Source organism: Apteryx mantelli, chromosome 25, assembly GCF_036417845.1.
Source record: "Apteryx mantelli isolate bAptMan1 chromosome 25, bAptMan1.hap1, whole genome shotgun sequence".
Lineage (NCBI taxonomy): Eukaryota > Metazoa > Chordata > Aves > Apterygiformes > Apterygidae > Apteryx > Apteryx mantelli.
The window spans coordinates 4,269,867-4,293,980 of NC_090002.1; the positions used below are offsets into that span (position 1 = coordinate 4,269,867).

The window sequence follows — 24,114 nt, forward strand, 5'->3', positions numbered from 1 at the left end:
ATGAAGATTGCATGCAATGCATTGGCATTCTCCATTAGCAGCAGAAAATTTGGAGCACCCAAAACAGCTGTGACAGCCCATAAATCTCCTTGCCATCAGCAATAGATACATGCACCACTAAAGTGATTTTGTATCATGTGGCCACTGTGGGTTTTTTTTCTCCCAGCCTAAGCAGCCTCCAGAAGTGAGCTGTGAAGGGAATTGTCACATGGACTATTCACAAGAGTAGGAAATGGCTTACCAGCTTGGGAAACCCCAGGCCAAAATTACGGACGCATAGAGAAAGGACTTTTCCTGAACCCTGAGAGAGACCCAGCCTGTTGGAGACGTCCTTCATAGGAGTCTGTACCCTGGTGTACCCATCATCCCTGGCACCACAGCTTCTTGCCCTGTTGGCCGGGCTGCACCTCCAGCAAAGCACAGAAACACCTTGCAAAGGAAAAAGGCAGCTGAGTCTGTGTCAATTCTTTATGGGAGAAGAATGAAGAATGGGAGCAATCTTGGCCCTGATGAAACCTCTGACCATTGTCCTCAGCAGGGAGGGGGATTTACCTCTTTTTTATGTGAGATTTTTGGAGAGATTCCTTTCCTTTACATGCTGTTTTTCCACTAAAAATTCCCATGCTGGGCACCCCACTGTCTTTATGAACAGGGTGAAGCACAGTTTCCCAAGACATAGATATTAGAGTGACACAGACAGACCTGCTCAAACACCCTGCTTCACCACTGACACCACATACGAACCCTGGGATTTCCCTTTTTTGCAATAACAGGAGAAATGAGCCAGCATGGCCCCATGGTGGACTAGGGGAATAAATACAGGAAAGCTGGAGATGTACTCAGATACTGTGGTGGTAATGGCCTGATAAGTGTCTTGAACAGATAAAGCTGGTAGAAATTCAGGCATCATCAGATTGAAAGACAGGAAAATTGCTTAACTGATTATGATCTGCATCAGAAAGCTGAACTGGCAAAACTCCCAGCACCTGACAGGAAATCTGAGAGAGGGGTGACAACACCCCCCTGCCTAGCTGCTAGTCTCAGAGAGTGTCTTGCGTGTCTTGGGAAACCCTGCAATACAGCTCCCACTGCAAGACTGCCCTAACGACACTCTCCTTTTGATATTACTATCAAAGCATAAGAAAAGTGGTGCGCATCCTGCTGTCTGGGAAAGGCAGGGAAAGAGCCTGCCTTGGTGTGGTTTGCAGAGCATTCAAGTCCCACTGTCTGACAGCAATAAGGGGAGGAAAGACTAGCAGGCCAAATTTACTGAGTAAAGCTTGTTTTACATAAGCTCAAAACTTCCATCAACAGCTTCGGCTACACCATCAAAGGCAACAACCTGACATAAAAGGTTTTCCTAAATTAATACTAAGAAGTATTAAGCCATGCTTTGACACTTCAAGGGGCTCTGCGGAGCTCACAGAAGCTCTGCAGCCTCAGCAGGTTGGAGCCCCACAGCAGACGAAGTCTTCCCCGGCAGCACCCAGGCACAAGAAGCTGTGGCATGAGGGAAGGGTTGACCTGGCGGCTTGGAACATGGGGGAGATTGCTCCAGGCTGATCTGCCCATTCCAGACTGCCTTGGGTGGGGAATGTTGTTTCAGACCTGGGGAGTTTCCCCGCTGCAGGGCCAGGAGTAGGTTTGTTCCCAGGGCCACAGAGATGGGAGGCAGAGGAGCCGTGGTTACCCTCTTTGCAGTGTTCTTCACAGCCACAGTTGCTCCATGTGCAAAGACAGACCAGGAAAGTATGGAGAGGGAATAGTCCAAGCTCTGGTAACCCTTTGCAGCTTAATGGTCACACAGGGCATTTTCAGGAGTGCCTTCTGGCAGCATGGGGCTCGCATACATGGAGGGCTGAGATAGCAGAGAGGTCTCCCACCGCCTGTTGCTCTTCCACTCGCTCTCTAAGACATTTTGCAGAAAGAATTTGCTCCTCTCAGTGGGCAGACGCCACACGGCTTTATTATCCTATAGCAAATGCCCTCGCAAATAGTCTACCAGGAGAGTCTGCAAACACATGAGAATGACTAAGACTGACAGGGTTCAGCAATATATGATAATTTCTGTAATGCTGGCTGTTTTAACACCCCAAATGTTCCCTGAGACATCCCTGAAATGCCACTGAGTTTGCTATTTACACCCAGTGAGATTAGGCAGAAGTAGCTGACTTCTGCTCACTGCCCATTCCTGGGCACGGATATATTTACTGCTTTTATACAGAGTAAGTGTAAGAGCTTCAAGGAGAGGCACGGAGAGAATGGGAGGTGAGGGCAGATACAGAGGGGCCTGAGGGCTTGCCTGAGACGTTAGAAGTACTGGAGAGGCAAGGGTGAAAATTCTCTTTTTATTCATTCATTTCTCCTTCAGAACAGGCCACGGAGCCTAAAAAATGGGCATTAGAACAAAACTGCCAGGCAGCTGCTCAGCTGCATTTTGGGTGACCCGCAGAGTGGTGGAGGGCTGTCCCCATAAATGGCCCTAATCTGGGGACACCCCAGGGTCGGAAGCAAACACAGTCTCTCTCAGCATGAGGATTGACCCTTTTTTCCTTTTTCCCACCCACTGAACAGGCTACATCAGGGCTCATGGGCACTGGCAGGCACATGCTAGGCATCCCCCAATTCTTCAGCAGTCCTTGTGCCCAACAGTGTGCACACACATCAGTCAAAGGTTTGTTTTGAATAGCTTTAAAATATTTCATTTCAATGTAAAACATTACAATTGTTTGTGCTATAATCTTGTCTCTTTCCTCCTCCTTTTGTCCTGAAAGTGTGTGTGTTGGGGGGAGGGGGTGCAGAAGGGAGGGTGATGGGAGATAACCAAGCTAGTATTGTTTTGTTCTGATTTCAGCAAAAACTCAAGAATGTAAAACCCCGTCCTCTTGCAACAAAAGACTAGGTTGCAATTGGAAACATGTTGCTTGCAAAATTTCATACAGATTTAGGAATATCCTCTGCTTTAAGGCTGTTGAGAAGGTGTTGGCCAAAGATGGAGATGAAAGAAAGCCACATAATGAAGGTAACCAATGATGCACCTTTGGTATTAAATTGTTGCAGCATATCTTTAGCAAAAAGAGCCTCATGGAGCGTGTTCAGAACAAGCCCAGCCCTGAACACAGTGTCAGCATCTCACCACAGATGATACACAAACAGAAGAGAGGCTCTGTTTATTTGCAGCATAACTGAACCAGCTCCAGGTCTAATGGGATAGACATTTTTGTGTGGCTAAAGGACAAACCATGCTCCAGCTCTTGCCCAGCTTCAGTTCCTCCGCATAGCTTGCTCTTCTAGATGAGGATAAGATATTGCATGTTTTGAAAGCGAGAGCTTCTTTCAGTTGGTGAAATCTGCCTCCTACTCGCAGCAATAGGCACCTTTACCACTGACCGGATCCCTCACCCAAACCTCCTACAAGCCAGTCTGTGCCAGGGCAGGGTGGTCCAGCCAGGCTGACGGATTTCATCGCCCTTTCTCAGGGTTGTGAGACAACAAGCTGGATGGGTTTGCTTGGCTGTGTTCATCCAGGGGCATTTGTGCCAAGCTGCTGCCATGTGGCCCGGCAGGAGCAGGAGCTATTTTGGTGGAGGTCTCTCCAACGCTAGTGCAGGAGATGTCAGCATGAGACAGGGGAGCTGTCAGCCCAGCAGGAGCTCTGTGTTACTGGCCTTCCACATCCGGCAGCTGAGAAGCGAACAGAGCTAGTGTGTGATGGAGGAACTGGTACTGCTCGCTCGTCTGGATCATCCCACCTCTGCAAAGGGAAAAGCAAGTCCCTTCTGACACCTAATCAAAGCACAGAAACCCTGTCTAACCCCATAGCCTGCTCCCTGCCTGGATCATGCGCGCACAAATATTCCTGCTTCACCTGCCATGTCTGGATTCATCAGAAACAGGCCCCAGAGCTCCCCAAAGAGTATTTGGATTTAGAAGCATTGCTGGCTTGTTCAAAACACAGATTAGCAACAGATTCAGCTCTAATTTTACTGGCATTTAGCTTTGAAAAATGGAAAAATTAAGCATCTCTGAGTTTGGAGGGCAGCAGTGCCTGCAAGGAGGTTGGAGGCTGTGAGGTTTAGTAGCTGAGCTGGAAGAAGCAGACAAGCTGGCAGGTTCATAGCCGCTCTCCCTCATTTTCTCAGATTCCCAGACCTACAATAATCCTCACAGCAAAATTGGCCCAGCATGGGGGAATCATTTGAAGTCTCCATATCTGCATTTTTCAGCAGCCCTTCCAAATTTTTCATCAAAAATTGGCTCCCTACCTCCATGTCATGCCAGTCCCCACACCCTTTCCACATCTCTCCTTCCAGACTTTGTACCCAGGAGGACTGTCCAAGGAGCAGGCCTGTCATTGCCTTGAGTACTCACCTATCTATACGGAGATGGCACACGATTCCCAGGATATCCACCTCTCCCGTGTCCTTCAGCTGCTGGCAGCCAATCCTGGTAGCAATAAAGCAGCCCGTCCGGCCAATTCCTGCGCTGCAGGACAACAAGAGCCAGGTCAGACACAGGTATCCTGAACCCAGCAACAAAATCTGCTGCCCAGACCCTGGTTCAAGCTGGCCAACTGGTAAGCTGCCATAAGTTCTTCCTAGAGGGATGGTGGGGTCCTGTGCCAAGCTGTCAGGCCATCTTTCTTAGCCAGGCACCAAGAGTCTTGGGCTGGCCCCATTTTTCCTGTAGCAAGGGGGTCATGCCATGTTGCACAGCCCAGGTGAGGTGGCTTTGGAAGCACATGGCTAGCCTGTGCCCTCCATCCCTGCACAGTGCAGAGATCACAGCAACCTCCTCGCCTCCTCTCCTAGCCATGGTCTAATCCCAGGAACAAAACGGCTTGTCTTGAGGTGGGAAAGCCTGCAGCATCATGCTGTCTGCCTTTGTGGCACAACAAGAGGACTGTGTCACACAGGAATGACTGGATGCTCTGCTCTGCTGGCCCCAAAATCATTTAGCAGCGATGTGAACCAGCAAGATGCTTTGGAAGATACACAGAGGTCACCCCCTCCAGGAGGGATCCCTTGAAAAACAGCTTCACAGCTGAGCCACAAACTGTGCACACTGCAGGGAAAGCAGGAGCCTGAGCCATGGATCTGCCATGGATCTGTTGGCTAGATCCAGGACCTTGCATAGCCCTGGAGACTCCAGAGCAGCACTCCCGACAGGAGGTGTTCATAGAGCCAGGTGGATACCAGGCTTCCTTACGGGGCAGTGGTAGCTCTGCACCATGTGAATATGGCTATCCCCATGCCAGGACAGGATACCTCTGCAATGGTGGTGTCGTGCCCTGGAATTTCTGCATCACAGTGGGAATGGCTCACAAGCAAGCACACATGAGATTTTCCCAATTGGTATTTTCAGGCTGACCCCAAGGTTAAGGACATGCAGGGGCTCAGGCAAGGGGAAGGCTCTTACCTGCAGTGCACGATGATGGGCCCTGGGTTGGCTACAGCCTGCAGAGTCTCCTCCACCTTGGACACCAAGTGCAGCAGGGGCTTGGCCGACTCAGGTGTCTGCTGGTCCGGCCAGGAAGGGAAGAAGATGTGTTTGACCTGGCGGCATTCACCTTCAAGCTTCCCCAGGACAGGAGAGAGAGAAATCAGGATGCGGGAGCACAGATACACAGGGCTGGGCCAGCAAAGGTGTGGAGTCCAGCTCAATTAGGGGCCATGTAGCTTGCGCCCATCTTATCTGCCTTTCTCATTCCTGCCAGAGACCCAAGGGAGAGCCGAGGGCCAGGGACACTCCTGGGTCATTTCCGAGCACCCTGCTGGGGTGAGACCCAGCCATGCCCCAGCCACCCTCCTTGGACCCCATGTGGGAGCTGCAGTGTGCCCCGACCATGTCTCTGCTCGGAAAGACAGGACCAGATGCAGCATGTCCCAACATTGTCCCCACAGTCCAGGCAGAGTCATCAAGACCGTGTTGGCTAGTGTCAGCCCATGGTGGCTAAGAGAGCTGAATGGGCCAGAGCCTGTTGGTACAGTGCAAGCAGCAACAGACTAGTCTAGAAGCCCTCTCCAGTCTGACCCTCTCTCCTCTTTCACTTGAGACTGGGACCTTCCTGGGTCCTGCTCTCCTTCAGCCGCTGCCAGGCAGACAGGAGCTCTGCAGACCCCTCCTTTGGCTGGGAGCACATGAGACCCAGTTCTCCAAGACACAGACCCTCCACAGTCCTTACACACAGCACTGCCATCTTGCTACAGAGCCCATGGGTGTCCCAAACACTGCTAGGCCCTGCTGGACACCCTATCTTGCCCCCATCAAGGGACTTGAACCCACCTGGATGGAGAGGTCCCGGACCACGTACTCCACACACTCGCTTACCCCCTGCACACAGATGGTGAAGGGGCCATAGGTACCCTCCTTCTCAGGCCAGTAGTGGACACATTTCTGAAGGCAGAAGGCAGGGTTTGTGACTGTGGCAATGCCCAGGGCATCCACTGGGTGTCTGATCTACACTTAGATCAGGAAGAGGCATCACTTTGGGTAGAGGGGCAGGGAAGCTGGGGAAGGTGGATGCAGACTGATACAGAAGGGAGCATAAGGAAGGGACAGATCCCCCCTCCTAACCATCTGATCCCTCTGCACTCTCTCCCTGCCCTCCCATATTGGTTTCAGGCCCCAGAGCTACAGCGGCTCTCCCTGGCCCCACAGGAGCTGTGCCTGGGCCCATCCGCATCCACTGGTGGGATCCAGGAGGATCCAGCCTGCCTCGTTGAGGGCACAGGGACCTACTACAAGGGATGCTGTGCCAGCCAGGGGTAGAAGGGAGAGAGGAAAGGACTGGGAAGGAAAGGGGGAAGATCCCCTCAAGCTGGTGCTCCTGGAAAAGGGACAAGGTCTTAGGAGGTGGGGTTTCCAGCCAGTACCTTGCAGGGGCAACTGCAGCAAAGGGCTGTGTGGTCAGGCCACTACAGAGTGGCACAGCACTGCCTACTCCCATCCCAGCCTGGATCCACCATCTGAAAGCTCCCAGTCCTGGAGGAGAGCTGCTCAGTGCCAGAGGGACACTGCTCACTGCTGGCTCTGCTCTGTCTCCCAGGGGATGCCCTAATTCTCCTTATCCTATTATCTGGCTAGCAAAGCATGCCCAGAGTGGGAAGAGGCCACGTGACAAGGAGAAGCTTTGCTGGGTGGTGCAGGAGTGCAGCTGTGAGTCTCATCTCCTGCATGTGTGGTAGGTCAGGAGATGCCCTCTGAGAGCAGAGCAGAGAAAGCAAGCAGGTGCTCAGACCACTTGCTCCACAGCCATGTTTGCTCTCACGTAACCCTGTTACCGTTGCTATTCTCCCACCCTATCCTTCACTCCAGGCTGGGGTGCTGTGCCCGTTCAAGGGAAGGACAACGGTACCTCTTTGCGTTCCTGGAGCTTGGTTATCATGACGATGAGAGGTGTCTCCTCCTGCCACACCATCTCCCAGAAGTCAGTCACAGTGTTCAGCATGGGCCCTTGCGTGGCAATGTACTCCCGGGCGCGCCCCGCATAGCCCTGCCAAGCACATGGGTCCTGTCAGTGATGCTGAGGAGGAGAGCCTGACACGCAATGGGAGCCTGTCTCCGAGGTGCCCCAGCCCTCATTGTGCTCATCTTCCTCTACAGGTGAGAGGCTGAGCCACGCTGGGTCTTTCCCTACTAAACCTATCCTTCTTTATTCTGTGAAATGCCTTTATAGGCATTATTAGGAATTACCAGGCATCTCTGTCCTCCTGGTCAGGCTGTGAGAGCAATCCCATGACAAGATGTATATTCAGGCCCCTTGTAAGCGTCCCCAGGTTATTGGTGTGACAGCACCCAGCTTGATGGACACTCTGGGGAGGCATAGCTCTTGCAAGGAGAGGCATTTCCTGATGGCAGCATTTGCTCAAGGATGAGCAGAAGACATTGAGCCCTGTTCTGGCTGGGACCTGGGATAATCCTAGCTGGGTCCCACCTCCCCTGCCTCCATCCCAGGCCCATGAGGGGACATGGCAATGCCCACCATCAAGAAGGCTGGGTCTGGTGATGCCTGAAAGTGGTGCTTGGCACAGGCTAGATACAAAGGCTCCTGCCCTGATTCTGTCCCAGACTGTTTCACAACACCAAGCATCCACTTCCTCCCCAGTCACTTCCTACCCCAGTATAAAATTGCCAGGAAAAAAAAAAGGCTTGGAGATATTTTGAGTCCTGCTCAGGTCCCAGTACAAACTGCTCCACACAGCAGCTTCATGGTCTGCCCTGCTGGCACAGCAGAGGGGAGAGTGCTTAGCGACACCAAGCCCAGGCCTGGGCAAAGGTACAGAGGTGTGGAAATACCTTCTCCCAGGGTCAGCTCCCAGCTCTGTGCATGGCCAATTGCAATTTAGCAGTGCAGTGAGGAGTCTGAGGGACTCCACTGAGGATGCCACCGTGGGAGGCTGGGGGATGATGAGGGGCCACCCACAGTGCCCATGGTCTTTGGAAAAGCAGTGCACATGGCATTGCAGGCTGAGCTTTACGGCTTTGCCAAGAGGGATCTGTATTAAAGACTCATCCGAAAAACTCTGTGATTTCAACCTAGATCTTCCCAGCAATCCTATTTACAGATTGGTCCCACCAGCAGTTGCACTGGCCCAGACAAGGGGTAGGGACAGTTTGTATAGTCCTTTTCTCATGCCTCAATTCTGCTTTTTTTTTTTTGGAAACATGATTTTCCATTCAGAAGGACACTTGCTGTAAGGCCAGGAGGCTTATTCGGAGAGTAAGTGGAAGGGAGATTATGAAATACCAATTCCAGACATGGATCTGTGGTCACACAGATGTGCTCGGGTGTGTGCATATATATGTGCATGTGTGTGTGAGAGAGAGAGAGAGAGAGATGGGCAGTGTTTGTGCATTTTTGTTATCACACATGTGAGACAGAGAGGGAACCACGTGCTCACGGACACCCTGATGCACTTTTGCAGGGGTAGCGGTGTCACCGGCTGTGAAGCAGCCAATCACACAGTACTGCATCTGGGCTGCACGCTGCCAGACTGTTTCAGATAAGACTACACTAAAGACCCTGTCTTCTGCTGCCCATGTTCAAACCTTTACTGGGGGCCAGCAATCCTCAGATCCTCAGATCCAGCTCTTAGGCATCATGCTCCTGTGCCCAAAGTGCTCCTTTGATCTTCAGGACTGCTGGCAACTTGCACAACTCTTTGGATCACATCCATGAGCACCATTTGAAAAGAAATGCTACTAAATGGCTTCCAGCTCTGATGTGAATTCTCAAAACACCTGGGTACATCTGTCATGCCAAAGGGCTCTTTTGTGGCCTAGTTTTCTGAGTCCTGCATTCCCAAGCTCTCCTTTCTGCCCATAAGCCTGGGGCGGCTGCAGCCCCACCTCTGTTTCCCAGTGCTCCAGGCCTGTTACAAGAAGACTGATAATGAAATGAGGTGAAATGCTTAGAAAGAAGCTGACCAACGAGGCAAAGTTGCTACCTGGCTGACACAAAGCAACCTGCTTTGGGGTGATACCTGCTCCAGGAGAACACATAAGACTACAGCCTGGAAGGGGTTGTTTGCATGGGAAGACACTCATCATAAATCAGGCTGCCTGCAGCAAAAGCCTTGAGCCTGAGGATTTCTGAGTCTCTGGAAAGAGACCCCTTTTGGTGTCAAAGATGAGCCGTATCCCCCCTTGGCAGGTTTGTTTTGGGGAAATTGCAACAAACCCGCTGAGCAGAGAGGAAATTCCTGGATGCATAAGGATTTAACAGTACTGGGCTGTCATGGTCCTTTGACACAATGTGCCTTCTGCAGATGTGAACTGCCAATAGCAGAGCCCATGATAGCAGCCTTACCAGACAGTGGGCTTGTGCATGAAGATAAGAGATGGAGAAGTCACTGAAAAGAAGCCCATACGTACTATCTGCTCGCCAAGGAAGCGTGAGCCAAGAGCAGCCCACCCCATGTGGCTCTCCTAGCAAGGGGAGTGAAGTGTCTGCGCTGCACAGATGGAGCTGCATCTCTGCAGCTCAGATAAGAGCAGTAAGTTCAGACTCAGTTTGAAACTGTGAGGTATCCTGCAAGAGTTGTATACGTCTGACTCAGGACATGTCAGGGGTCCTTGTGGCACAGGGAGAGAAGCCACTATGAAAGCATCAGTGCCTTGCAGGCTACCAGAGGGCAGGTGGGACCAACCACTCCAGTGCCAACTGTGCAAAGGGTGTTTCCAACCCTGTGAATCCTGTCCCACAGCCTGGACCTATGCTGGGCCCTTTACGCAGGTGGTCCTCAGACCCCCAGCCTTACATACTGGAAAGACTGAGTGCAAGGTGGTGTGCTCTGGCTTCCTTAGCTCTCATCCTAGGCTCACCCTGGGGCAAGTGTGGGATGTTGCATGACAGGCAGTGCCCCTGACATGCATGTCCCAATGTGGCACCTGCAGCAGCAAGGGGCTTGCAACATGATGCCTTGTAAGACATGGGCTGCAGGACATGGGGAGCCCCCAGATCTCCAAACAGCCAGAATACTCACCGTGATGTAGTTGGCATTTATGTAGCTGTCTTCTTCCTGGTTCCTTGCCCTACTGAGACAGACCCGGCTCTCGGGATCTAAAAGACATGGCAAGAATTAACCTTGAGACTGTTTTCCAGAGCCATGCCCCTGCCCAGCCTCTCTGACTCAGCTCCAGAGTCTGGAGGCTGAGTCCTCCCTGCTCCTTGCCATACTTGGAGCTACCTGAACCCTCCCTATGACATTCTCTTAGCCCCCTTCTTGCCCCACTTCACCCTGACTCCCATGGTGGCATAAAGCCAGCCCTGCCCTAACCTGCCCACACTGCAATGAGCATGTGGGGCAACTCACCTGCCAGGCAACAACCCCCCAGAGCCTTCCCACCATGCCTGAGAAGTCCTCCTACAATGTCCTCAGCTTTCTACTCCCCCAGCGATGTGCCCTTGAGACACATGGGGCCCCACAGCAGCAGGGAGTAACCCAGGCTGGGATGTCATATGCTGCACAGCCCAGGGCTACACCTCCAGAAGTCCCCAAGGAGCAGCTCCCTGCATATCTTCCTATAACACAGCATACAACCCCTGCACCATGTCATCTAACCCCTGCAACATAGGTAGCAGTAACAGACACAACAGGGGCACCAAGGGGCACTCAGGAGCACCTGCTCTGGTGCCAGGGCTCCTCTGACTCACACCTCTCTCTCACACCTCTCTCTCACAAGTATACGCACACACACACACCTGCACCTCCCCACATGTGTTGTGAATGTGCACATGGGTGAATGTGCACAGGTGAGACAGAGGGAGGCAGTGTCACCTACTGGGGAGGATGGTTTTGTATCTGTCCTTGGAGGCACGTCCAGGGATCTCCAGCTCCTCTGGATTGACGAAATTGGGTGGGATTTTCTGCAGGGGGGAGAACAACTATGAGGAAAGATGCATTGCCGTTGCTTGTGTCTCCTTGTCACAGCAGAGCCAGTCCCACATACCAACCTTCAGACAATAAGACACTGACCCAGGGACCTACTAGCATCACCAGAGAGGTCATCTCCTGGGACAACCCCTGTCCTTACCCCAGATGTGGCAGGACACCTTCCAGAGATGCCAACTTGGGAGAGCACCTTGGCCACAGGAGGGCAGGCCAGGTTATCCAGGGACCTGTGTGCTCCAAGGAATGAACAGCCAGGGTTCCTGGGGCACCTGAACCCCCTTTTGTCCCCATAGCCCTCCCTGGTCACAGGCACTGTAGGGCACAGTTGACTCAGAGCCTCTGTCACCTGCAGGGTAAGATGTCCAGCCACTGCCAGTCCCCACTGGGCTGTGGTCCCCACTGCAAGAGCTCCCATAGCAGTGCCATTCCCCACCAACCCTCATGCAAAGAGGGAGAAAGGAGGCGAGTGTCTCACTGAAAACTCCTCCTGGAGCTCCGTTAGGCTCTGAGCGCGTTGCTGGAGCTCCTCTTTCCTCAGCATGTGGCTGGATGTCCTCAGGAATTTCAGTGTGATGTCCCGCGGTGTGCAGACAGGCTGGATGGGCTCCACGCTCCCCAGTGAGCTCATGTCCAGCATCAGCGACACGTTGGAGCCCCTCCTGCAAAGCAAAGGGGTACCTTGACCCCCTGCTTGGCTCCCCACATGGGTGCAGGGCCCAGGTTCTGCCACTCCAGGAGAGGCAGACAGCTCATCCTTCCACAGCTTCAGTTAAAACTGCCCCACACCAAGCAAAAGCCAGACAGAGAATAACACAGGATGAAGAAAGGGGACAGGTAGAGAACTCAAAAGACAGTGGGGTTGGTGTACAAGGACACCCTATGGAAACAACTGTTCTTTTGGTCATTTTCCTGGAAAGAGCCCAAAAGATGCTGTCCAGATTTGATCAAGGCTGGGTTAGGGGGTGGTCATGGCTGCCTCCACATTTGGAACTGGCAGCTGCACAAATCGTCAGGCAGTGGGCTGGGCCAGGGGAAGGAAGCCTGGGGAAGTCCAAACCCTGGACCAGAGCTGAGTCGGCAGGTGTAAAGCATACAGCTGTGCTGAACTCTGGAGGAGCAGGCAGTGCTGCAGGTCCCCCCTGAGGGTCGGGCTGCCTGCCTCACACCTCAGAGGACAGGCAGTGCCAGCGCCACCAGTAGGATGCAGGCTGCAGGCACCATTCAACCTGGTCATGCTCACCTCTCCTGAAGACGCACATGCTTCTTAGCAGAGGGACTGGGCTTGTCCGTCTTGTCCATGTCTCCCCCGGCTGCCTGGGTTGTCAGGCTGCCGTTATGAACTCTGGAGCACGCCAAGCAGGCCTGTACCATGCTGTGCCAGCCACAAGGCCCTCGTCCTGAAGCACGGAGAGTGGAAAGGGGTGGCACTCGACAGCCATGGAATCAAGGAGCCATTTGAAAAAAAGCAGCTGGAAAATACAAGACAGATCTGAGAGACACCATAAAGATAGGTGAACCCCCTTACTGAGGGCCCACAATGAGACTTTTCCTAAGCAAGGGACAAGTTTGTGGTTCTACGTTGCCCTGGCACCAGGGCATTCCATCCCAGCATCCATGGGGCAAAGCAGGTGTCAGAGGTCAGCTCCTGGCATGTTCACTCTCTGGAACCCCCCACAGGCCATGTGAGCACATGCTGGTGACCTTGGGCATGACAAGGGGTTGAAGTCTGCTTGCACTGAGTGGAGGAAGCCCATTCCCTGTGCTGACAGAGCATGGTTCTGGTTTGGGGGAGCTAAAGTTGCTCCCAGCCTCCCCAGGAAGGACACACTGCCACATGCCTCCAGCCCTTCCCTGGGATGCCTGCTTTGGCTTGGGGACATGATGGGGAGGAGGGACAGCTGGGGGGTCCACCTGAACAGCATGGTCCACCAGACCACACAGCCCAGGGCCATCCCAGCCAGCCAGCACTCAGCAGGTGAGATATGGATAAGCTGTAAGCTACCTGGCTGCAGACTGGGCGAGGAGGGCACCAGGCTCTCAAGCCCAGGATGGCCCTGGAGACAGGCAGCTGAGTGCATCACAAGGAGCCTGGCCAGCTCCCACTGTTAGGAGACACTGGGATACAGGCAGCAGGGTCAGACTGGTACCCTGAACAGCCACACAGCACTGGTGAGGAAGGGGATCATCCTTGTAACAGCCTCCTCCGTCCCCTAGGTCTCGGTAACCGACCAGAGGAAACAGCTTTAAATGGGTGGTTGGTTGAGCAAGAGGCTATAGGGTAGCTTGGCTGGAGAAGGGTGCCAGGGCTATACCACCATCGTCCCTGGGACATCAGCCCCCGGCAAGGGTGGCAGGTCCCTCACTCCCAGCCCTGGTTGCCATTCCCCAGAGGACCTTGTCACTTGTGGGTAATGAAATTTCACCTCTGGGCAGTTGTGGGCACAGCTCCTTATAGCACAGGCAGCACCTCAGGGACCTCAGGGCTTCTTGCCCCCAGCACCCTCCATGCTCAGGAATCACAGTAAGGCGATGGACCCCATGGGATGTGGGAAGCTCAGCACAGATTGGGGTGCCCAGATACCCACAGCATCTCCAGGAGGTCTTTCAGAGGACCACCCCCAGCCCAGCCCCATGTGGGCCCTTGCCTGGATACAGACAAACCCAGCGTAGGCTTTGTGCATGGCCACATCCAGGGAGGAGTACAGAGCCTAGCACAGATCCCTGGGCAGCTGTGGCTGGGCGGAAAGGGAATCCGTTCACGGTCCTTTCTCCTAAGCAGAAGCCATTCCCCATGACTCCCTGCTGTCTGGGGGCATTTCTGTCCCAGAAAGCAGCCCATTCTCAGGGCATCAATGCCACTGTCACCATATGCACCACCACCATGCCCCATCAGGGCACTCTGAGGAAGTTGTGCCGCCAGGGTATTCCTGGGCTCAGGTGGGACAAAAACAGCTGCTCCCCAGGAGCCAAGGCACCAAGGGGAAGACCCTAGCCGGAGACAGCAACAGCCTCCAACCCCAGAAGCCATCCCCTCACATGCCAGCCAAGAAACATCTGGGAGATGCCCCAACCAAGCTGTTGGCACTGCAGGGTGGCACTGGGAAGAGCCTCAGCTCCTGCCACCTGGCAAGGAGAAGGTTCCCCATCACCCATACCCAATCCCAAGCCAGTCATCCCAGCCCTGTCCCGGGGCACCTGCATTGCTCCATGAGTAAGCACATGCCCACACCCTGTAAGGTGTCCAGGGCCTGGTACCGGTAGCAGGGCTGCCATCTCCAAAGGGCAGCATGGGGCCCCCAGGACCTCCACCTACAGGCTCAGGGGCTGCCTACCTTATGCCTCAAGGCATGGGCTCCGCAGGCCTGCAAACGCCGCGTGCGTCAGTGTAACACCACGGTTTGAAAGTGTTCAGGAAGCTGCTTATCAAAGGAGCTGCTGCCTCTGCCGCTTCCTCTCCCTCCTTCTCCCCCACCCTGCCTGCCGCCCACACACATACCGGCCACATCGGCTGCAGCTTCGCTCCGCCGGGCCGCCCGCAGCCCTGGCCCCACTCCTCGCCAGGGAACCCCCAGCTTGCCTTGGGGCCTACGGACACAGCCCAGCCTCCCCCAAAATCTCGGGGTGTCTCTATGGGCATCTCCACCAGGCCTGGTGGGGCTCTCCCAGGATGGTCTCTGTGCCAAGGCCCCCTCCAGCCTGGTGAGGGTGGGACCTGCACCCGGCTGTGGCCAGCACCTGCAAACGGAGGCATAGAGGGATGGGTGTGAGCAGAGCCCTGGTGCTTGGGCCTCTGGCAAAAGGGTCAAAGCACGGTGTTTCACGCACCCTGCATGGCACAGTGGTACTACCAGACACACTGTAACTCTGTCCTGCAGGGTGCCGGGACGCGTCCTTCAACTCACCATCCCTGCTGCTGTGGAGGCACCTGGCCTGCCCTGTCATCTGGGCTGAGCACATACAGTTTTCTTGTCCACCGCATGGTGAGCCACAGCTCAGTGTTTCCCACCCTCTGCGCCCAGAGAGGTCCTCATGCCACCCTGCCTTCCCTCTAGGATCCATCTCCCTGTATGTGTCACCCCCTCTCTGCCTGCCATAACCCCTCGGGCCACCCCTCCAAGCCTGGGACCATCCCGGAGCATCTCCGGGGAAGACATACAGACACCCCCTCTCCAGCAGGGCAGGAAAGTGTGTGTGTTTTTGGAGGAAGGTCCCCAGGGAGGGTTTGGCTCAGTGATAACAGATTCACCCTCCAGGCACTGCACATCCTTCCTGCACCGGCCTGCTGATGCCACCTCAGACACCCTGCTGCTCTCTTGTCACGGCCCCTGCCACTCTTCCTGTTTATTATTGCCAGGGCTCTGCGGAGAGAGACACTTCATAGCCCGTTTCCTTCCTCTTCCACCCCCACCATGCAGCACTGTAATATCTCCCACTTGCTCCCCAGACAGCAAGCTCTGGATGCTGTACCCCGAGCACCTTTTCCCCTGAGCCAGTCAGCGCTGCTGGCTGCTCCTCACTTCCCTGGAAGCCCCCACAGCCCCTAGGATGCCGTCAGCCCAGCTCATTGCTGTGACCAGAGACCATCCTCAGGATGTGCTATGCCAGCGCCCCTGGTCACAGTACTTGAGGGATGCATGTGTTTGTGTGTGTGTGTGTGTGTGTGCGTGTGTTTTCAGGAATGTGTGTGCAGGGGGGGTGCCAGAATGCCAGAATTTCATCCCGAAAAAAAACCCCATCATCTTAACCCAGGGCAAAGTACCCTGGGAAGTGAGGCAAGAGAGAATCTACCAGCCTCAAGAGCTGTGAAACCAGAATGCCTAAGCTCCAGAGGCAAAGTGTAAGGCTTGGCTAGCAGCAGAACAACATTATCTGAGAGACAAGGGTCATCAGCATCTGTGTCTCATGAGCAGATCCTAGGATCCCAGCAGCCAGTCTGCAGACCTGGACTGATGTTCCTTAGTGGAGAGGGCATGTCAGGCCTGAGGACAGACTGAGGAATAGCTCCCTGCCCCATACAGTATGAAACTGCCTGCCTGGAGGGGCTTAGCACAGATGGACAAACTCTAGCATCGCCCTTCACTCCCACCCTCCACCCTCTGACTGAGAAGACTTCCTAAAATCACCAGTAGTGCAGTAGTTAACAAGGTAGCCACATAAACGTGCCCTTAGTAGGGATCAGAGTAAGCAAAGAGCATTCTTCCCTGAAGTATCAGTGTCAGACAATGCAGAAGCTTCCTTCCCACACAAGAGTGAGGCTGGAAGTATATCTGCCCTCCTAGGGTAGTGGCAGCCCTCCCATCTGGGTGTCTTTGAGCTCAAGGGGTCCCAGAGGCTACAGCAAGAGGGAAACCGCTGTGGGTGCCCCTCTCCTGCTTTCTTCTGGCCCAATCCTGCCTGCACAAACTTGCTGCCTCCTCACCACCGTCGCCTCAGGCACTGGGACAATTCGGGCCCCTCTGGGGAGGGGTAGCTCAGCGTGGCACTGGGGCAGATATCATGGAGCTGCCAGCACATGATAGTCACCAGACATGTGTCCATCATGTCCATGGGGGCATGCTCACCCCTCCACCTGCAGCCTCACATGTAACTACGTGCCCAAATGTCAGGTGCTTGAGATGGAGAGGACAAAGACAGCAGGACTCCACGGACCTTGGAAGGACTGGGGAAGATCAACAAAACCTCGCAGCACCCAAAGGTGCAGAGAAATGCAGCTCTGATCCCTGGGGCTTGGCCATTCAGAGGCCCTTGCTGGGTAGGAGAGGCACCAAGGGCATATCCTGCACCCCTGCAAGGAGCACAGTGAGCAGGAGACTGAATGGCAGTGCCAGACCTTCAGGCCAGGCCCCCTGCCACACACACCAGGGTTCAGAGCATTTCACACCTTCCCTCTCACAGCTCCACTCCCTCAGGGGCTGAATTTCCAGCAGGAACATCAGGGCTTTGCCATAAAACCCTGAATGTTGTTCCTTTTACCCCAGAGGAAGCAGGAACCTTTCACCAAAACATGTCTTTTTTCAAAATAACAGGGTCAGGTTGCAAAAGCAGTCTGGAAAGAAAACTTCTATGGAGGCCTAAAATAGGGCATAGATTGGACAGAAGGGACCTGAAGTGAGCTGGGTGAGTGGGAGAAACATCAGCAGCACCTCCCAGCAGGCCACCCTGTGGGAACGTGGCTGCTGCATGCCAGGAGGGGAAAGCTGAACTGCCCCAAAAGGGCAGAACATTCTCTTCATAGAGGGGAAACTGAGGCACAGAGCCCCAGCAGTTCACAACACCCTTGTCCTTTAAGGTTGAGTGTGAAGGGTCTCTCCCCAAGCTGCTTTACAAAGAATGCTAGATTAGATGCTAGCTCAGGAGAGACCCCCAGTTCCAGGGAACACAGCCCTCCTTGGTGCATGCCCTCTGTGCGGAGCTATTGCTAGGGCTAGGGCAAGTCAGGAAACAGCCAGGTTGTTCTGGAGCAGCCAAAACTCATGTAATCAAGGGATTACAAAACTGGCAAACAGTATAAGAGGCACCCAAGATGGCTGCACTGCCTGTGGCAGCTTTGGGGCTCTCCTGGGCACGGCTGGAGGCAAGGGCACATCAAGGAGCTTGGCATCACTGCAACCGCTCCCCAACTCGCAGAGTCTCCAGCCACCTTTGCTCCTTTTCCCTCCTCCTTTCCAAAAACCACTGTGCACCTCTGCGTGAGCAAATGAATGGGAGACACAGCCCACTTGTTTGAGACAGTTGTTCAGGGAGATCTCTGCAACATTCACATCTCCTCCTTGCTTTGCCTTCTGGCTGTTGAGAGCCACTGGATGCACAGGCCACCAGGTGGATAGGGAGGATGTGGTTCTGGTATTCCCAGGGCTCTCATGAGTTTTAACAAGAGAAAACACCATCCAGAGGACTCAGAACCCATTTCCATCCCACACAATACTTTCTATATCAAACAGCATAAGAAATGTCATACAAAGATCCCGCCAGCACTCACCCGTGGCACATCGGTCCACATGATTTAGAAGCACAACAACAGACAAGGCTGAGAGCTCCCTGTGTGCTGTCAATTTTTGCAGCCCCTCCTCATCCCCATATTGTTAATTTTAAGTTTTCCAGCACCTGGCTTTGGCAGCACTCAGCCCCACAAGGCTGCAGCCATGGGAGTTTTGTTTCCCTACCTCTACTGATGATGGGGAACATGATCTGCAGCCTGATATGCTCTGATTTAAGAGATTTGTCTGCCAATTTCAAAGGATTTGGGACCCCCTCAGGAGCGAGACCCTTTCCTCTTCCTGCCAGGCCCTATCCTGGTGACAAAACCCTCCTGAAAGACACAGCAAAGAATGCAGAACCATTCCCTTTGCAAAATGACCCTGCTTGCCCTGGAACATGGGTCATTCTTGTGCCTCAGTGAAACCAAGCACTGGGGTAAAAAAGGGAAATGGAGACCTCAAGGCACCATGTATCCTCTGCCTCCAAAGCAGCACAGCTCCAAGGTACTCATGCTCAGGGAGGCACTGTGGAAAACTCAGCATCAGCCACCCTGACACTTTGCTACTCATGTACCTTCACATGCCACTGTCCTGATTCTGACACCCACACAGATATCTGTCCTGGCTGGGACCAAGAAGGACACCCAGGACTTAGTCATCCTCCACCCTGCTGCCCCTTACCCCACCTCCTTAGTGGGATGCAGAGCTGCTGGGCAAGTAGGAGTCACCCTTTGGGAACTGCACCTCAGCTAAGCATGGGAGCCCTGTGATCCCTGATCCACAGTCCCTTTGGCCTCTCCTTATCCACTGTCTCCTGTTGAGTATCTCCATGGCCAGGTGGAAACACCAAGACAGCAACACTGGCTTGACAACCATGGGCAACCCTGGGGTTGCAGGTCTGTGAGGCCACCCTCTTCTTCAAGAGACTGTCACTGGACTTTTGTCACTTGTGGGAAGCCAGAAAGTAACAACGGAGACCAGGGCATGAAAGGCACAGTCCCAAACATGGGGCCTCATCCAGGACCAAGGGAATGCAGGGGGGAAAGCGAGATGTGGTGCAGGGATGTGCCATGCCCCTGGTTCCCAGGGGCAGAAAAACCTTCACTGCCAAGACATCCTGGCCCCTACGTGGAGCATCTGAGTGATCCTCCCATCCTTGAGTGGTGGTGCATGAATGGACTCCAATGCCCTCTCGCCCTGCTGGCGTGGCTTGGTGGGTATCCAGTTACTGTTCCTCCTCTCTGCTGAAGTACCAGCAGGCAGAGACATGACAACAGGGGTTCCTTTGGGGGAATGCAGAGCACAGGAGGCCATGGCCCAATGAAGAATGAGTGCAAGAAAAGAAAGGAGCCAGTGGAAAAGGAGATAAGAGCTGGTGGAGACGGACTGGACAGAGCTGAGGCTGGGCGTGAGGGAGAATGAGACTAGATGGAGCAGGAACGCATGACTTAAGACAGGGCTTTTTTCATCTCTTCATGCCATTCCTGAAGCTATGGAGACCTTCCCCTCTGCATCTCGTTGCACACTAACCCAGGTGGCTTGCATGCCTGGGAATGTCATGCGTGCCTCCAGCTGCCCACTTTCTTGAGCACATATGCAGGATTCACACCTGCACATGCACTTTGAACATCCCCACTTGCACACCAGTGCAAAGGCAAAGGACGTGCAAATACCACCCACATCTCTTCAGGACTGTGCAGGCCCACATGTGCACACATATATATTTTTGTGCACACTTCTGGTCACCTTTGTGCCCTAGTTTGGAAGACAAGGTAGCCACCTCCCCAGCCTCCTGAGGGACATGGGCCCAGTCTGCAGAGGGATGCAACAGTGAGCAAAAAGCCATCAGCACCTCTGGTAGGCAATAGAAGGTGAGGGCCTTGCACCTCCATTTAGCTGTGCTCATCCCAGAATGTGCTACCAGGTCTGCACCAGACCCACAAGCCTGGTCCAGGGTGTTGAGCATGGGCCAACCACTTGGTCCTACAGGAAGGGTCTTCTGGGAACTTGGAAGTGCCACCTGGGAGCACCTGGAGGAGAACCTGGCTTCTAGGGAAGAGGATGTCCAGGCTGGAGGGACTCAGGGACTGTTTGCTGCAAGGGCAGGGCCAAGACTCCAGGACAGCCACTACCATCGCAAGCTGCCACAGGCAAAGAGGGACCAGGCAGTCTCTGGAGAGCTGAACCCAGAAAAGAAAGGGGAAGAATCAGCTCTGAAGAAAATAGCTCTGGGGTGGGTCCTGTAGGTCACAGCTGTGCTTCTTTCCATCTTCCCTCCCTCTTCTGAGGAGGCAGAAAGGGTCAAGGTCCTAGGGCAGGAACCTCCCTCATCCCCAGCCCCAGCAACCCTCTCTGCGCTGCCCTGGTGACAGTGGGATGTCAGTGCCTGGATCTCTCAAGGGCAGCCCATCTCCTCTGTCAGGGCTCACACAGAGACAGGTACTGCTGCCAGGAGCATAACTGCCCCACTGCCATATCAGACCTCTTGACTCACTGCAGAAGCCCCAGCCTTGTCCTGTCCCCCTGGGGACCTGCATCCTGCATCCCATCATTACAGCATCCCCAGTGCCTGATGCAGCAAGCACAGTATTTAGACACTCCGCACTGTTCCTTCAGGCTGTCTGGGACAGTCTGATGTGCTCCCTGCGTTCCTTGGTGTGGCAGCTGACGCAAACAGTGGCATGCACAAGTGGTTATCATGCTTCTGTCATGCAGCAAAGGCAGAACAAGACAAGAAGGTGGGAAAGCATGGTGTTTGCATTTTAAGAGGTGATGATGAAGTCTAGAGTGGTGCTGGGACAGCAGAGCACTAGTGATGGAAGGTCAGACCTGGGGGTGAAGGGCACAGGATATTATCATGCCGGTCATGCACACTGGTCAATCTGAGGTGACCAGAGATCCACCAGTCATGGCACCCAGTGTATCCTCTGTCTGTGGACACATATATCCAAAGTGTGAGGGTCATGTGCTGGGATTTAGAGACTGGAGAGGTGTGTGGCAGAGCCCTGAGGGTGTTCAAGGGGTTGTATGGTGTGGTTTTATTTTCAGCAGGCTCAGAAGGAAATGGGGACCCTACAGAGCCAGTGCTCTGGGAAGCCAGATCTGGATTTATCCATGGCTAGTACTTGCCAGTTTTTCACTTGCATTTTGCAGTTCCATGCAGTCATTTTGCACCCGCAGCATCCTCTAGCCACATGCTCACAGTCACTTCCCTTCGTGGGAAAAGCAGCTGCCAGCTTCAAACTGGGAGCTGTTCTCTCCAGAAACCTACCAGCCAGTCCTCCCACCAATGCCCCCTGGGATCCTGAGCATGGATCTTTTCTCATGGCCACCCTGCTTCAACTCCATTCACCCCAGCACCTCTCTTCACTCTCTCCAAACAGCAGTGTGGCCCCAAAAGTCATCTGAACCCAGGTAGGCACAAAACTAAACCCAAGACATAGACAGTGCCCCCACAGCCACACTCCCCAGGGACTGCCTACCTCAATACGGTCTCATCTCACTGGGCCTTCACCACCTTTGTGCCAAGCACTCAGACAGGGCTGGTCTTGCTCCCTCTGACACGACTGAGAGCTCAGGATGTCCTGCAGCTTTTTGAAAATTAGGCCATCTCCTTTGCTGCCCAAACATTACTCAGGAGCTTGAAGGTGAAGCGGCCGCCTTGAGATTCAGCAGCCTCTGTTAAAACTGGCCGATCAGCTCCCAGCAGGTGTGAGAAGGACTGCTCAATTAGCCCGAGCATCCCACAGAGCCAGCCACTGGGGATGCAAACAGCTCGATTATGTCGGGGGAATCCGTGTCATTTGCCCACCGGCCAGACACTGTGCTGACCTGGGGACAGCCAGGACCCAGGAGCTGAGTGAAGCATGTCTGCAGATTGCTTCTCCTGGAGAAAAAAGCCTCGATACTCCAGCATCCTCTGCATGAGTGCATTCCCAAGGACAACCACTGGCTTTCAGTGTGCTGCGGTGTGCAAACATCCATCACAAGCAGCCCATTGCAGTGTGTCAGCAGGGCTGCAGGGAGACCACTGAGCAGTGCTGCACAGTAGCCCAGACCCTCAAACATCCCGCTGGGATGAAGCTGCTCCTGGGAAGGGAGGGTGGGAGGGAGTGGACATGTGACCTTCTTCCCTGTTGCCAGCAAGTCTGTGCAGAGTTTACTCTTGCTGCTGCCCAGCTCTGGCTGGAAGCACTTTAGCAATTGCTGCTTCATTTTTTCAAGGCATCAGCCCCAGAACTTGCCAGCCTCTCTCCTCAAGGGGAAGCAAAAGGATAGTTTATCACCTGGATTTTTGCTTAACTGTTTTTTCTTTTTTTTCTTCTTTGAATGACTGCTGAGCAGAATAAACTTTCGTTTCTGGAATTAGACATTCTCCCACATCTTTTGCAAACAAGCTGAGCTTTCCTCCAACTTTGCAACCATAAAGGCATAGGAAAAGCAGGTGTATGGTCAGCCTCACCTTTGTGGTGCTAGCAAGATCACAGAGTTGGTACGGCTGTGGACTAAAGTGGGGTATGTGGGCACAGGAGCAGTCATACTGATACGCAGCCCCTTGGGAAAGGTGTTCTCCTAGCATGAATGTGCTTTATATCAGCAGAGTTTATTCCTCTCCCCACGTGGGAAGAAGCCCTCCCCATTCTTTTTAGCTTCATGCATACTGACTGGATTGCTACCAAATCTAGAGGGGAGGGTGGAGGGTATCTAGGCCAATTTATGGGTCCAGAGCTCCAAGGTGCTGAGACTTTGGCTTATTATTCAATAAATGCAAGAAGAGGAACCACAGAGGCACAGCAGAAGCCACAAGGTTACTTGGTCACCCAGAACACACTGTCTGCATCTCAAGGGGCAGCCAGCCAGTAAAGGAGACAGCCCCAGCAATGGTAGAAGTTTCTTGCTTTTCCACATGTCACTTGGGCTTGCACCTGCCACACTTAGTTTGCTATGAACCTTTCCTGGTGCCTCAGAGAGTGCCATACTTTTGGAAAGGCTACCTGGAAATCTTTGCATGCCTCAGTTTCCCCTGGGGTTTGAGCTGTCTGCTTAACACAGGAGACTTGGCTGAGTGATGATAAACAGTGGTTTGCCCATGTCCAAGAGACGCACACGTGTCTTTGTGCAGGCTCTAGACCACAGCAACTGTTTGCAAAACACTGTTAGGTGTGTGGGAACAAAGGGGGTTCCCAGAGGCAAGAACTCCCACCCCTTGAGACTTTCCATCCCCATATCAGAGGGGTCAAAGCAGCTACCTAGAAGAGGGCACAGAAAGGCCTGAAATTCCTGAAGAGATGTTATGTCATTCAGACCCTGGACACCTGGGTCCCTTGGCACTCTGCAAACCTTAGCAGCAGGGACCTCAGCACCCAAAGGTGAAGAGTGAGCTTTGCTGCCTGCCCTCAGTGAAGCTCAGCTGGAGAATGGCTTTGCACAGCTCTGCTTTCTCCAGCCCTAGGGCTGTTTCCTTTTGCTGCTTGTGGTGGCATGGAGCATGGTGACCTCTTGCTGAGTGCAAAGGCCGTTATCAATAACAGGAAACGAAATTGTCAGGAGGGGCAGGAGGGAGAGAGAGACCCAGAGAGAAAGGAAGCGGTTAGAAAGTAGTCATTTCCATTTCTGCTGTGAGAGAGCCCGCACCCACACACTGCTGGGCTTGGGGGAAGCAGCACTGGCTTTCCACAATCTTATCTGGTCTGGGATCAGCAGTGAGTTTTTCATAAAGAGCACACAAATCATCTCCTGAC

The 24,114-nt window shown here is 53.7% G+C and overlaps 1 protein-coding gene and 1 long non-coding RNA gene across 2 annotated transcripts in view; one reads left to right on the forward strand and one right to left on the reverse strand.

Annotated features, from left to right (window-relative positions):
- The window catches only part of LOC106500253 (uncharacterized), an 11,890-nt gene extending 4,518 nt beyond the window's left edge, over positions 1-7,372 (forward strand). Inside the window, exons 4-5 of the long non-coding RNA XR_010886317.1 lie at positions 2,575-2,674; positions 7,318-7,372. This is a non-coding gene — a long non-coding RNA (uncharacterized lncRNA). The remainder of the gene's footprint in view (positions 1-2,574; positions 2,675-7,317) is intronic.
- PTPN7 (protein tyrosine phosphatase non-receptor type 7) lies at positions 3,156-12,856 on the reverse strand. The gene is made up of 9 exons (XM_013961971.2): positions 12,637-12,856; positions 11,872-12,055; positions 11,287-11,371; positions 10,488-10,564; positions 7,358-7,495; positions 6,286-6,396; positions 5,419-5,576; positions 4,372-4,485; positions 3,156-3,754 (listed from the first exon to the last, which is right to left on the reverse strand). Exons 1-9 carry the CDS (start codon positions 12,765-12,767, stop codon positions 3,661-3,663), a joined length of 1,092 nt encoding a protein of 363 aa, XP_013817425.1. The 5' UTR covers positions 12,768-12,856; the 3' UTR covers positions 3,156-3,660.
- Positions 12,857-24,114: the final 11,258 nt, after the last annotated feature.

Bases quoted from the DNA above. Each gene is read 5' to 3' on its own strand.
- PTPN7 (XM_013961971.2), bottom strand. From the start codon at position 12,767: ATGGTACAGGCCTGCTTGGCGTGCTCCAGAGTTCATAACGGCAGCCTG. The intron at 11,372-11,871 runs GTGAGACACTCG...TCCCCCCTGCAG, and splicing joins AGCTCCAGGAGGAGTTTTCA to AAAATCCCACCCAATTTCGT. The intron at 6,397-7,357 runs GTACCGTTGTCC...TTCTGCCTTCAG, and splicing joins AGCTCCAGGAACGCAAAGAG to AAATGTGTCCACTACTGGCC.